Consider the following 15693-nt stretch of genomic DNA (forward strand, 5'->3'; position numbering starts at 1 on the left):
GTGTACAGTCTTTATTTCCTATTTTCGCCTCCTCTTTGAGAAATGATTCTGAAGTCTGACATTTATATACTTACTGAATCTGAAGTGATTGTATGACAGTGGGCAGCCATTTGTTGTGCTGCTCTGTTATTTGGTGTCCACTTTAGAGAACCCATAATTGCAAATCTTTCAAACAAAGCGGAAAATTTAACCAACCAACCAAGCTCTTAAGAATGCTTTTTGTACTTAATTTCTGCAGTGGTAATCAGCAGTTACTTTTTGTGATGTACCTCACACCACAAATGCTGTGTGGATGCCAGTTCGATGCACTGGTTTGGAGGAAAAAACGAACTGTTTCCCAAGATAAACTGGGACCTCAACAATGTGCAAAACAAATTTTTTCCAACGTAGTTTCCTTTCTCTCTTAACATTCATTTGGACAGGGAGGAAAATGAATGTGAACGCACTAGAACTTGTATTTAACTTGTGTCCTATTTTGTTAAGCATCAGTCAACTAGAATTTTTAAAACTTGAATAGATTTGATCTGTTTTAATACTGACATACCTTTGAAACAAAGCATAAATATAAAATATTTTGGGCTTTCTAAGTATAAACAGCATTACTAAACTTTTAAATGTCATACTATAAACAATTATATTTCATTGGGGACACAGATATCAAATACAATTTTTTAACAATCCGAGTATAATGGCCAGCAACTTTCTGTGTTACACAGATGCTACCGTTATATACTATTTTCTATACTCTGGCTTGGTTCCAAGAGTCACTGAAATGAAGGACAATGCTTCCTTTGCCTTTAGTGGTCTTTGGCTTGGCTTAAAGTACTTCAAAGGGAAAAGCTATCTCATGGATATTTCTACATTTGCTGTAGGCAAATATGCTTTAAATTAAGCTTCTCTTTTGTTATGTTTTCTGACATAGTGTACAACCAATACTAATATTTATTTTGCTTGAACAAAGTAAAAACTGTTCTGTCAAGAACCTATGAGAGGATAATGCAGCTTAATCTATATATTGTATTATACGATCATAGTCTGTGTATCCTATGAGTAAAGCAGCTTAGGGAAATGACTGACATGAATTCTGGCAAAACTCCTTCATATTTTGAAATGCCTTTGTTAGGTTGCCAGTACTTCATATTTTTAAATTGAATAAATTTCATCTAAATATATCAAACAGTATCCCACAGCAAATCAAAATGAAGATGACAGGTCTATTTTGCGTGTTTTGGCAAGAATATAAAAATAAACTTCTCCTGCATGTGTCAAATCATTATCAAGATAGGCACTAGAATATACACTAAGATAAAAACACAAAGGGTACAACTATCACTGAGACCTCACATGCATATTATGTTTCTTAGTTTTACTTATATTATTCTGGCACCTAGATGTCCAAGTTATTGGCTTAAACCATATGTGCTATTCTTGGCATGAACACAATATAAAATGATTGCTCTGCTTCTGTTATTTTAAGATCTTAGCTGTGATTTTGAAGTTCATTCTAAAAAATATTTTAAACCTCTTCAGTTACTTTAGATCATGTTAATTTTAGCTTAGCTGTTTTCAATTCCAGATTTATTTTCTATTCTTTTGTTGTTGCTCCTCTTTCCCTATATGATTTTTAAAATAATTATGCATTGACAATTTTCAAACCAGCTTCTTGATGGCCTCCATAAATAGCAATTATTAAAAATTTTCAACTTCTAATCTCAGAACTTCTAAATAGTTTATGAATATTGAAGTCTCATAAGACAGGACGGTAACATCAACCTTATTTTCCAAATGTGGAAACTAAAGCAAGGGTTGTTTAAGTGACTTCCAAAATTTACAGGTGGACTGTTAAAATATGTATGATACACTGAGTTTCACATCTTTCTGTGTTCCTGAGATAATAAGGATATGAGATAATGTAATTATAATCCATTTTTTATTCCTTTTTATTTCTGCATTGCACACGGGAAACAAACACTGAATATCCAGTTTCTGAGAAAAAGAATGGAAAATTTGAGTCATAAATTGATAGGTACCTGAAGATAGAACAATCTCTTCAGAACAAGTCATAATAATAATTACATATATGTTTTATCACTTTTTAGATTTGTATTATGTATTTCAATAACTTTATCCAACAGTCAGAAAAGCCCATAAAACCATCTGTTCAGAACACATCAAAACTTACGGCAGTGTTGGCTTTAGATACTCAAAATTTAAAGTCAGCTGTTGAAAAAGAAAAAGGAAACACTTCCTGCCTGCATAACTGCATACAATTTAGAGCATTTTCAGATTAATGGCATAAGACTTTCCAATGTTCAAAACCACTAAAAATATGTGTATTATGATTTTTTTTTTCCCCCAAGCCCCTTGCTTTTTTATTCCTCCTTCCCAAGCCTTTTTGATTTTTTTTCCTTTAAATAACTCTTTGTTCATTTTGTTAGATATATATAAAAGAACATGGTCTTTCTCACCAGAACTCTTTCAAAAGACAACTTTCTGCTATGGCACTTTAAGACTAATATAATCTTACATGCAATACAAGAGATTTTTTGGGAAATTTTGAGTAATTAATAATTCCATAAGAAACAAATTAATTATTTCCTATAATAAGACATAATTTTTCACCTAGGAAACGTACTTTAGCTTATGGAATGGTTGATTATTAACAAGAAATGACTTGAGGAAGACAACACTTCCCAAATATACTGTGATATGATTACCGTAATAAGTATAAAGTCTTCCCAGAACTGACAGGTAATCTATAAAGAATATCAAAGGGTTGCAGATTGTTCCGGGCTTATAAAAGAATTGAACACCATCGTAAGCAAAAACAAACATGAAAGTTACTGGAATTCAAAGTATTCCTTTCTAGAGGTGTGTATAGCAACAATGCTGCAAGTACAAGAGCTTAGGGGATCTGAACCACACCATCACATCTTAGCAAGTTGTAAGAGTCCAGTAAAGCGACTCTTTCCACACGTAAATCAGGGCTGGAAATACACGGAGAAAAAACATCCTATAAGGAGCAGAGATAGAAGTCTAAGTCTCATGATTTCTTGCACAGACCATTTTCCTAAATGTGAAGCAGTCTTCCCAGTTCTTCACCTCTCTGCTTTATTTAACCACAATACGAAGATGAGCAACCCACAACACATTGTAGCCAAAATACACATGAGCAGTTAAGGAAACTACACTGTTATATACTGCCACATAGTATTTCCAGATAAATTGATACCTTTACAGCCTAATTTAATCCCATTATGCGCACTCCATCTTCCATACTATTTGTGTTCTCAATGTACAAAACTGCAAGCCAGAAGCATGTAAAATGAAGTGACTTGGATCACATGCACTTCAAATGTACTTCAGAACAAATTACAGCACATTCAGGAATGAAGCAGAATTAGCACTGAAATACTGCCACAATGTGCACATTGTTCCCCACACCGAAAACAGTGGGCTTAAGCTCTCTTATTAGCAGAAGAAACCTGATTTTTAAGCAGCATTTTCTCATACTTGAAGGACTGAAGATCTTATCTAGCCTGGGAATCCGATTCTGTGGGGTGCAATTGTTTTCTTGTTTTGTGAACTTCCAGGTGAGACTGTGAAGGAGCACCTGTCCTAGGTTAGTGCCCTTTTAGAAGCAGATCTTAGTGGGGGCACAACAGTGCAGTTAGGATGTGGACTGATCTTTCGATCACCAGTCCTGTAGATAAAAAGCCACCACTTTTAGAATACATGATTCCTGGCAAGTTACCTTATGTCAAGTCAAAGCAACCAGGATAGCCTAGTCATATAGATTTATCATATAGATACCTCTTGAACCAGAGTAAGTTCCCAGACCGACTTCTGCAGAAACCACAGTTAAGGTCAGGGGCTTGAGGCATCATGTCGCCTTGAGCAACCCAACTCACTCAATATCTCAGCTACTGCAAGTTGCCCTTAATCATGCATTTAACTATTGAAGTATATTGCTCTAACATTGCCACCACCAGATATTATTTATACTATGAGATTTTAGTGGAGCTCATTTAGGCGTGAAGAGTTCATTACCCTTTAATACTTTCCCCAAGTTTGTTTTAAGAGTACAAGATTGCAAGCAGTGAGCCCCTCCATGATGATGCACCAACAGTGCTCATCACAAAAGAAAAGCTTGGTTTTGGTTTGTGCCACAACTCTCATCTTTTTTGTGAATAACAGGTACGTTCTTTTTCTCCTCTGGGCTTCTGAAAGGAAATATCCCTGTTGGCCTTGTCCTGGCCCTCTGCTGCAGTGAGAGAAAGAGAGAGGAAACTTTGCTCCTTCCCCAGCATCACTGACAGGAAAAGTTGGTCGACTGCAGGAAGGTGGGCAGAGAGCAGTGCCAGACCCAAGCAGGCAGTGAGCCCCAGTGTTTCCAGAGCAGAGCACAGAGCTGACATAATTTTGTTTCTTAAGCCAGGGAAAGAGACTTTTTAGGAACCAGAGAAAGTTTGTTAAGAGTGTTGGTTGCAAAACAGAAAAGATATCAAGACACACTAGATTGAAATCAAGATTGGGAAAAGGATAATTTTTGCAAAGGCTCACTGGACTGGGAGGACATTTGTGCTTGAATCTTTTATTTTTATTCCAAAGCAGATCTAAGTTCTTCTACACCAAATTCACAGTGCTCCCCTCTGCTTTCCTGGTGGTTCAGGAGATCAGTTCAATGAAACAGGAAGATAAATTTTCCTCAAAGCCCTAGCCAAGTCATGGTCCTATCGATCAGCTATCAGAAAGCTAGCTTCACTTTTAAGAAGAGACTTGCAACTTTTTCAGAGTGCCTACTATTAATAATACCTTGCTTAACCAGGTTACTTCCTTGGAGACAGAAGCATATTTCAGGACTTCTGGAGGATTTACAGAGTGTGATCAATACGTTTGGGCATTATTAAAGCCCATTTACTATTATTTTCAGGTCTGTCTTGGGTCTATTCTACACTAGAAAAAGATACAAGTCATAAACAAATCAGAATAACTAAACATTTTTTAAGGAAGGGAGGAAGATCAATGTGGTGGAAGGAGCTGAAGGCCTCTTTCTAATGGTACCAATAGTATGCACAACCTCTGAAGCAGAACTATCCAAAGATTTTTTGAAACGAGACCTGCTACCTCACTATGATACAGAAACACATGGATTAACATTCCAACCAAAGAAACAAAAACGTTCAGCCAAGGGATTTTTGCTTACTTGGAGAATTCCGTAGCCACAAAAATAAAAGGGTAGCAAAATGAGGCCATTTCCAGACCAGGCATGCTGGAAACCAGCAACTGATTCTACACCAATGAGTCATATAAGAACAAGGGTCTCTTTTTTTTTTTCTGAAGGAAATACAAAATCCTTATGATGTAGAAATGTTTGAGATGTGATTAATTACTTCCTTAGACAGGTATTGCCTGTGGCCCTGCAAAAAAAGGAAATAACTGCAACTCCTTTCTCAGCAAGAATTTAACCAAGTAATGTCACATGAAAAAAGACATTTTCTTTTATGTCTGTACTTAAAAGCTCAGACATAACAAAAAAGTAAATAAAGTGGGACCAACTTGCCAAGTAAGCAAGCCTGTCAATGCAGTTAAAGATTAAACATGGACCTTTTTCCATCAAAAGTAGTGGGTATGGGAGTGTGGAGTAAATAAAAAACTCTAGTATACTGTGCTGCTGGCAGGAATGTCTATTAATGAAATTTGTTCCCGATAATGGAGGACAAAATTTAATCCCCAAATCATCTGGGAGCTTCAGGAAGTGGAAGAGGGTTGAGGAGTACACAAGAAGTCTTCCTCCCAAACCGGAAGGATACAGTCACACAATGATGATCAGTAGCAACGTGGTTAGAGATACGCAAACATAAACATGTCTTTATTCAACTAAGGATAGAAATCAGTGGAAAATTCTGAAGAAAAGCTTCTAACAAGCATAGTCAATGTAACAAATCTAACCAGCATTCAAGTGAAACACAATAAGGATTACATGACATTGGATATTTATGAGAACAGAAATTACATTCCAAGGTAGCCTCAAAATTTATGTTCCTGTGAAAGAGAGGCTCTGAAAAATCTAACCAGCACCTCACAGTGTCTTAGGCTTCAATATGTACTCATCTTGCTGAGAATGCTAATGATAATGCAGAAAGTAGGCTGAGCTCTTCATGCGAACAGATTATATGACCTTTTTTCTAAGTGTAAGGGTTGACTTTGTATAGCAGTGCTTCTATACAAAGAAAAAAATCTGTACTACAACTGAGAGAACATGTTTCTACAGATAGAACACTGAAAATGTCCTGCTTTAGGAAGTTGAACCAAACTGAATTGGAATTCCATTTTGCAGTAAACACGTGCATTTTCAGAGCCGAGAATAGCATTTAGATCTATAGTTTAAGTGATAAAGTATTATAAAAATATATGCTAACTAACAAGTTACTAGAAATTCTGCAATTACAGTCTGTTCTTTAGAAAAAAACTCACTAATGCTCAGAGCTACTTAAAAAGAAAAGTATTCTTGTGTTGCCATGGACTGGGTTTAATTATCTCAAACGAAAGTTATTTACAGATAACAATACTTAAGATTTACCTATAGATGCCAAGTGTGGCACTGTACAAAATTAAATCATTTTCATGGCACCAACATGACAGAAAATATGCTAGGAAGGCAATAATAGCCCTCTATGTTTGGGTCAAACATTTAATTCCTAAGTGTGAGGGGACTGAACATGCTTAAAAATTAATTTTTATGTACTCCAGTAACCTTGCTATTTCCTCTGAGAATCAGAAGTATTAAGTCATACAAGGCTGCCTTTCTTACAGACTTTCATTCACAGGTAAATCAAGTGAACATATAATAAGAGGATTTTGCTAGTCCTTTCTAAATTATACTTATATTTGGGTGGGGGGAAGAAAAAGTAACTACAGTTAATTTTACCTTTTGGTGTTGGAACTGGTCTTTCAAGTCCATCCACGTGACCTAAGGGGTCATTTGTATCTGGAATTTCCATTTCACCTAGGAAGAAAAAAATATTTTGTCAAATTGATGTTCTGAGTTGATCTTTCTCTTTAACAGCATTATGATAATAAGTTCAGCAAACTCATTCAGCCCAGATCCTGGTTCCAGAGCACACAGGAGACAGCTACTAACAAGGTCAGGATTTATCTATCACACATTAGAAAACTTTGTAATAATTTACCTTGTGCTTGGCAAATATAGGCAGCATTAAAAACTACTTCCCAGTGCTTACTAGAATAAAATTCACACAGTTTTACAAAGAACGCAAACATTTCCTGAAAACAGTGCTGGGCTAGCAAATTAAGCAGTACCTGAGCTTCATTGACAATCTCAGTTACAAAATGGCATAAATCTGCTTTTGAAGTTATGTTGCAGTAATTCAGATTCTATTTCCAGAGGTCTGGCTCATCACCTCTGCTGCCTTCTTAGCCTATTCTCAGCCAAGTTGCTAGAAGATATCTCCAAAGAATTAAAATACAGTAACTATCAATGAAATATTCCAGGGGGTGATGAAATAGACAGGCATCTTTCTGTGTGCCCTCCTTTTTTGTGTCTAACATATATCAGAACAAGCTAGAACAAATGTTTAGCCAGCAGCTGCTGCAGACAGCAGACAATACTTCATGATCCTTTACTTTTCTGCAGGTCTTACAAAACCCTGACCATTATAAAACAGGGGTTCATTTGTTTGCTCTTGCTTTTGAAAATTTGATGCTGAGAAGCAGAGCTGAACTTACAAATTAGAAAAAGCTATAGCGGTGCTTTTGCTAAGGCAACTTCTTAAATTACATCTCCTGTATTTTTGTATTTCCTAATTTACATTCAGCCATCCAAATTCCTTACCACCTTGGCGTATCACCAAGAGACCATGTAATCTAAGGTCATCAGGATCTAAAGTGAAAGATCTGGGTTGTGTTGTAGATTTGCTAGGGGTGTACATGGTAATGTTTTGGGTAAAATGAAACTAGGGAAAAGGCTCTCCCTCTTCCTTTTGTCCCCATTCCCTTCCTTCACACTAAACCCTACAACATTACTTTGACTGCAAGTCACAGCGACGAAACACAAAAAACTCCATCCCTATCTTGCAGCACATTATGAAAGAAGAAAATTGAGACTATGATTATTTTTTATTTTCCTTTTACGCTTTTACCCATTGAGGACAGAAGATTTAGCTAAATTGCCCTTAAACTTACCAGGTGAAACAGAAATCAGAGACATCTTCAACCTCAGGCTGGATCTAAAAGTATTTATTTTGTCACAGTACTGCCACCTTGTCACTACTTCAGTCTCTCCCTTCACCTCCCACTGGTTGAGGTTCCTAGCCTCAGAGTAATACTGATTCCACTAGAGTTGTGTGCTCATTCCCAGTCAACCCAATTAGAGTGATGGTGAAGAGAGCACTGTAACCCTTGGCTTGGCAGCCCACCTCTTTCAAGCCGGAACAGCTAAGGCTTGGGTAGACATAATCTGCCACTTCTAGCAATGGCCAACAGAAGTGATAGATAGTTTTCATCTGCAGACTAGTGGGAAAAGTGGAAATGGGCGGCCAAGGTGGCAGCACTTTAAATTGCCACTGCAAATCCTGCCTCAGTGTGTCTTCACACTCCTGAGGGCATGGTGCAGACTCAGTGCCTGACTTTTTATTGTACAGAGGTTTTGCTGATTTGTTTGTTTGAGTGTGAACTGATGAATGTGTAATAGGGATATTTCTGTCAAATTTCAGCAGAGACACATCACATCTCATGTTTACCAAGAGGCAGCAAGGCAAGCTCACCTCTATTCCCTTGCTTTTGCTTGACCTCCTCTATGTCACACAAGTTGTTTAGAACAGGGCAGCAACATTTACTGACCACAAGGAATATAAATCCAAGATGAGACATTGGAGTAAAAAGAAAGAGTAGAAAAAGAAACTATTCTTTCAGTCCATGAGCACCTGCACTTGGCTTGTTCTGGTGATCATAATCCAGTAGTATTCATAGCATAAATCATTATTTGTAGAATCCCATTATTAGGCACAATTGGTTGCTTAACACTCAGACCTCCAAACTCCAAACTGCCAAAGATCTGAGTGGTACTTTTGGTTTAATACCATGTGTGCAACTTTAAAATAGTTGTTTCCATTTCTTCAGTCATTCAGGGGGATTCACAACAGAAAAAAAATTGGATGCTCATATAAATAAGAACAGAAATTCCTTCCTCTCTCTTCCCTTCTTCCCAGACCCATAGGCTTTAATTTTTTTAAAGCCTTTCAAAACAAAGATGGAAAGAAATAAAAGCATTTTGTGATTTGAAAACATTTCAATAATAATTCTGTATGATTCACTCTTGTGCTTGATATGTTTTATGTCTGGAAAAAACATTAATCTCCAGATGTGCTTTACCAGAGAACAATTAAAAACCATAGACACCACCTACCAGCAAAGTCTCCATAACTGAGGCAAGTTAAAATTGGAAACTCTTTGTATACTTTGTAAATTATAAACACAAAACAGATTTGTCACTTAAACTTGCTTTTACAAAAGAAATACGTATATTTTCTGTAATCTGCAAAATCCCACTTCAGCCACATTTATTATGAGTTCCAAACTCTAACCATGAAGTTTCTGTACCACAACTTCAAACACCAAAAGGTTACTAACAATATGAAATATTAAGTTTTTTACACCATAAATGCTTCTGGATCAGGTGACCCACAGGTCACTACAACTAAATAAAACCTTTTCCTCTTGAATTAAACTGAGTCAAAAAATCCTGCAATCAAGAACTTTGAGGAAAAAGCTGTTTATTCCTGTTGAATATCATTTTCAGTGCTTTCTGATTTTACATTAATAACACAGAACATTTTTCCTGCTAGGATTAAATCCATAGTGTATTCCTCAACAGATAACAGTTCTTCCTGTTATTTTTTCTTCAATTCCCTTCACTGCAGTGCAGATGCACTCCTGATCACACGCTATCACCAACTCTCTGCGGTCTTCTTGTTTGAAGACCCCTACACAACTGTGCTCCTGTCCAGACCTGATTTTTAACTTGTGTCCCTTTTCCCACTTTGTGTATTCAGTGTTTCAGTAAGAGTATCCCGTTTTGCTTTTCTTTTTCCCACATTGCATCTTTTCCTGGCAGCATTTTCTACGTGTTGTTCCACTGCCTGAAGGGGGCAAAAAATCCACGAAGTAATTTTATGTGTCCATCACTGCCTTGATCAGTAAACAGTTACTGCTAGAGAAGATACTATTGTTCATTAAACTGATTTTAGATTCAAGAAAGAGATTAAATAGTCACATTTGTTTTCATATCTATTGCAAATATGGCATTGTCATACAATGCTAAGAAGAAAAGGTACACTTGCTAAACACAAGACTGGCAGAAGCAAAAGCAACCCACAAAACAGTTGTTAATAAAAACTGTTAAGAAGATTACATGTGATATTACCAACCCACGCTGGCAAGAAGTATGCTCTCATACATTGAACGTTGTGTTCTGTTGAGGTCCTGTCATCTAAAAAGGGTATGGAAGAGTTGGAAGACTTTCAGAGAAAAGCGGTGAGGATAATTAAAGTTATAAACCAGGGTGTGTACAGCTGCTAGATTTGTCACTCTGGGAAGGAGATGGCTGAAGTCAATGACAGTAAAGGTCTGTGGAGTCATGACAGTCTTTGAGAGGATGGACCAATCTCTCAGTAAAAGAAGTAACCGTGTGAGGGAAAAACAGCAAAAGCAATTTCAAAACAGAGCTAAAACAAGGTAAAGTTTTCTCAAGCAAGATGTAGTTAAGCTGTGGACAGAGTTCACAGGGGCTACAGGTGAAACTGGGCAAGTTCATGGAGAAAAATTTTCATGCCTAACTCACTCATAGAAATCTCATGCAGGAAAGGAAGTCCCTGAGCTCACAATGGCTGGAGGTTAGGTAAACACCCAGCTTAAAGCAGTGCTATGTATGACAGACCTCTTACACTTTTACTTCAGCATCTCCTTTTCGCTGCCATCAGAGTCAAGAGAGGGTTACACAGATCTCTTACCTGCTCCAGTATGGCTACTCTCATATTTTTCACTTGTCCTCTGCTCAGATACAAAATGTATCATGGCTTAGTTCTGTCAATTTACATTTGCAGCGATAGTATCAGATAGAAAAAATCACCAGTGTCTGCCCACCTTGAACACTGCATGACCAAAGAAGACTCCATCATAGCCAGAACTGAGCCTGAATGCCACTTGCCAGTATGAGACAATGTATGTGCCAGATGTGCCACGTCAGATCCCCAAAATACCCCTTTTTTCAGGGACCACGCAGTCAAATAAAATGCAGATGCTGTAAATAGTACCTCTCTTAAACTGTTCACCCACACAAAAAAGATTTCTTAACTTTTCAGGGCAATTAAGGAAGTTATTTGAATTTAAGGAATATCCCGACTCCGAAAGAGAAACCATATTTGAAGTCAGTATTCCACATTTCTGATGTATAAAATACATTCTGTTCCTTTGACTTACTGTAGCAAACTGCAGCAATAAAACAAGCAATTTGGAAAATCCAAACTGAATATAAACGACTATCATTTCTTTTATCAATTCCCTTCTGAAAATATAGGGAAGATTTTCTTACTGCCAAGGTCCAGCACAGGTAGCCCCACTGCTCAATTTTAAACACCAATGACCAACAAAACACACAAACAAGCACCCTATATTATTGAGACAGGAATGCCCTTTCACACATTTGAAAACTGAGTTACCCAACTGATCACAATGCCAGCTCACAGGGCATACATCATTCATCACACAAGAGCTAAACTTTTCCCCTGAAATGGTTATGAGTTCACAGATCATTCGTTACTGGAGAGCTAATTGCAATAAACAGATTTCAAAATGCTCATGGCCACAAGCAGACATCAAAACAATGCATTAATCTTCATCAAAAAGCCAGTCACAAGGAGGCAGTTATCATAATTGATACCAGGGACAAACCAAGACGTCAGCCGCACACAGGAAAAGGATAACGAAGTCAGGTATGTTCAGCCAGAGTGGGCCCAGTTAATTCAGAGCAGTTAAGGGCTGGCTGATGCAACACTCTTTCAGTTCTCGCAGAGCACAGATGAGATCTTCAAGGACGGGAATTTACACAAATATTTCCTATTACCTATTAAAAAAGAGTAAAAAGGAATGCCAGAGAATTATAGACCCATCAACTTAACTTTAATTCCTTGAAAAATAATGGAACAAAGAGGTTATTTTGAAGCATTTAAAATAAAGCAGAGAAATGAGTAGCAACCAACACAGAAGCCAACATTGACTTGGCTTACATGGATTAGACCTAAACATAAATCAACTATTGCAAGCTATTGCAAAGAAGGCAAACATCATACTGGGACACATAAACAGTACTAATCCTTCCACTCTGCTCAACACTTGTAAGGTCCTGGAGTGCTTTCTCCAGTTTTTTGTATTCCATTTCAAGACGGATGTGGGTAAAACTGAAATACTACAGCTAGTGACATCAGGGTGTTCTACAAGACATGACCAACAGAAAGACAAAATGAATTACTATTATGCCTGCTTAGTATGAAAGAGATTAGGCATGGACTGAAAGCTAGCATTCCTTAAACACGCAGGTCTCTGTGAATGAAATTTTCCAGAGTGGTAGACTGGGCAAGCACCTACTGCATATGACACTGCTAATACAGCTAATGCTTCTTCCAAGGTGAAACAGGACCTCTTAAGATCTTTTCCAGTCTCATGATTCTATGAGGAGAACAACCATTCTTCTACCGTCGTATGTTAAATCCCAAAGCTTACAAATAAATCCTTCAACACTAATAATTGCACACAGCTACAGTTAGGGAAACTGCTGATTTTTGTTCAGCCATTCCTTCCACTCACCAATAATCCTCTTTCTGGGGCTAAAACTATTTTCAGATTTAAACAGCAATATGTAACCTTTGCTTCCTACGGCTGTAACCTTTGACTCAGGTTCTAACTTTCTTCCAATAACATAAAAAACCCAAGCTCTCTCTCTTCAGCCTAATACCCTCTAATATTCTGTTCTTTTCTTCATAAAACTTTGTTGAGCTTCTGTCAATTACTAACCTCTGGAACTCCCAAACAAAGGGCCCACTGTACCCTTTGATTCAGCTGCCAATCTGATTACTTTGGCTGGGAGGCAGGCTGCGCGAGTCGCTGAATCAGGGCCTTTCATTGAAATTTCTCGTTTCCAACATCTGCAGCCCCTGGCAACCAATTGCAGAGTGGGCTTGGCAGACCTGTAAAGGGTGGTGAATAGTCTACAAAAGATGCAGTCTGTAGTATAAAATCAGTGCGCCCCTTTCATAGTGATGGTAGATTAGAACCTCCACAGCACACGTTACTTAACTGCTGCAGCTTCACATAAAAATAGCTGAAGGTGGGCAAAATAACCTGCACTTCTTGTTGCAGTTGTTCTACTCAGACAACTGTGAAGTCTGAAAAACAGGAACTTCTTAGGTTGCTATCAGCTCGCAAAGCCTATAACTCACAGGATAGTATGTTAACTAGTTAATTTGAATTTATTCTTCAGCCATCCAAAATTCCTTAAAATTACTGTCAGCTAAATTCATAGTAATAAAAAGGTCTAACTATGAGACCATTAGAAAGCCAGTAAGCTTTTCTAAGCCTGCTCTGTTATAACATCAAAATATCATTAACTAAGTATACTTAAAATAAAACCACCAGCAGCTTGTAAGTCACAGAACCTTCAGAAAGCTGGTAGAAAATACAGACAAGAAACATTTTACAAGAGCCAGGTTTGAGTTATACAGAATAAATTCCCACAATTTATAAGCATTCCTTATTGAAGGAAATCTCTTGTTCCATTAGTGTGAATTTTCCCCTCTCTGTATTTTTTTCTATTTTACCTAATAGCTATGTTGAAATGGCTTCATTTCAGTATCACGAAAAACACTCTATTGCAAAATGTGGGAACTACACTAGGGGAAAAAAGGCAGATCTAAGGTTTATGATCTGTAGCAATGAAAAGGGCTTTATTATTTATTTTGGACAGAAAATCCATCATTGATTTAAAATAAAATTCCAAAGAAACACAAATGTTAAACAACCTTCATTCTGCACAGTGACACTTCATTTCTCAAACACATCTTAACAGAGGTTCAAAATCCTATACTTTGACATCCTTTTGTCAGTTAAATGTATAAAGAGGGAATCTGCATATTGCATTAGTCTCTATTACTGCAAATGTTTGTGTTCACAGAGTGATCCAAGATAGACTACTTGTCTGTTTTGGAAAACTAGTAAAGTGCATGATGAAAAAGCTGCTTTACAAATTTCACAAGGTTCTTACAGGGATCTCCTCATTTAATAAAACAATCCTTATTAACCTAACATCAAACCACTCTAAAACACAGTAAAAGAAAACAGCTGGTCATCACCACAAAATGCAGAGAAGGAATGCTCTTGATTTCCACACAAAGCTGCAATGAATCTTCAGACCAGTAAAAACTACGCTGAAGATTCAGTTTATCTTCTTAGTCATCAGCCAGGTGCCTCACCAAGTACTATGAAGTCAGTGTGAAAAGAATGAAATCAGAGAAGTAATTTAAAATATTATTACCAGGGATTCAAGCACAGACTTCAATGAATACAATGACTTATTTTAATGTCTTATACTGTTAATGCATATTTTACATTAACCACACAGCTGCGTTTTCAATAGTACCGTCAATCTTTACCCTTTCATTATACAACCCTCAACATTTAAATTAGCTATTAAATAACCCAGATTTTTCCTCCTGCATCTCATATTTGCCATTTAAAATGAAAGTTTAGAAATGTTAGTAAGACAAATCAAAGATACAGATTTATTCAGATTTTGTTCACAAAGGAACCCTTGTTAACAGCTGTTGAAACATTACAGTAAAACACCATCCATGGAAAAGAAGATACGCATTTTAAGTCATCATTTTCAATGCAAAACTAAGTTCTGAAGACAATAACCTCTGGATTGCAAATTATTCTGTTATTTGACACCCAAAACACTCTTTTGATAAAGTCACACTGAAGTCCAGCTCCTCTTATTTTACAACACAGAACGGAGATCATTAAACAGGAACCTTGCCTGCATGAAGGACTATCCAAACCCTATTTTCAATTCTTAGGATTTCCTGCAGGGTCCTGGCCAAGTCACCTTAGCCAGACTGCTAAAAGCATTTGATGCAAAAGATGCAGACAGATGTCCACCAGGATTTTCAAAAGCATGTGGGCACTCAAAGCTCATGTCTGCAGTAAATATCCCTTAATCTTTTGTACCTCAGTTGCCCAGGGGCTGAGAGGGGGAAAGGTTAGCTGCCTGATGTGGTTCCTAGTGCAGCTGCATGAGTGAGTGAGTCAGCACAAGGAAGGGAGCAGCATGAAAGCAAGAAGCTGGGGCAGAGAAAAGGTGGGAAGGAGTTTTTTATTGATTGTGGTGATTTATGCCACTTTCAACTGATCATGGAATTCCAGACGTAAAGCTTATTCCTGCACACTGCGGCACAGAAACTCTACAGCCGCTGCAGAGGTCTAGCTTTGCTCCTAGTAAAGAAAGGCAAAACTTAAAGCAGTATTTGGAAACAAATTAAGATGTAATTATGATAATAAAACTGTTCTGAATGTTCAATAAATAAGAATGAACTCCATGGTATTTACAGCATAAAATATTTG

At 37.2% G+C, this 15693-nt stretch overlaps 1 protein-coding gene across 2 annotated transcripts in view; it reads right to left on the reverse strand.

The window, feature by feature from the left end:
- The window catches only part of ROR2 (receptor tyrosine kinase like orphan receptor 2), a 154380-nt gene that overhangs the window by 43861 nt on the left and 94826 nt on the right, over window positions 1-15693 (reverse strand). For both annotated transcript variants that reach the window (XM_055699661.1, XM_055699662.1), the window contains exon 2: window positions 6932-7009. In XM_055699661.1, the coding sequence (XP_055555636.1) occupies window positions 6932-7009 (78 nt within the window). The remainder of the gene's footprint in view (window positions 1-6931; window positions 7010-15693) is intronic.

Source organism: Falco cherrug, chromosome Z, assembly GCF_023634085.1.
Source record: "Falco cherrug isolate bFalChe1 chromosome Z, bFalChe1.pri, whole genome shotgun sequence".
NCBI lineage: Eukaryota > Metazoa > Chordata > Aves > Falconiformes > Falconidae > Falco > Falco cherrug.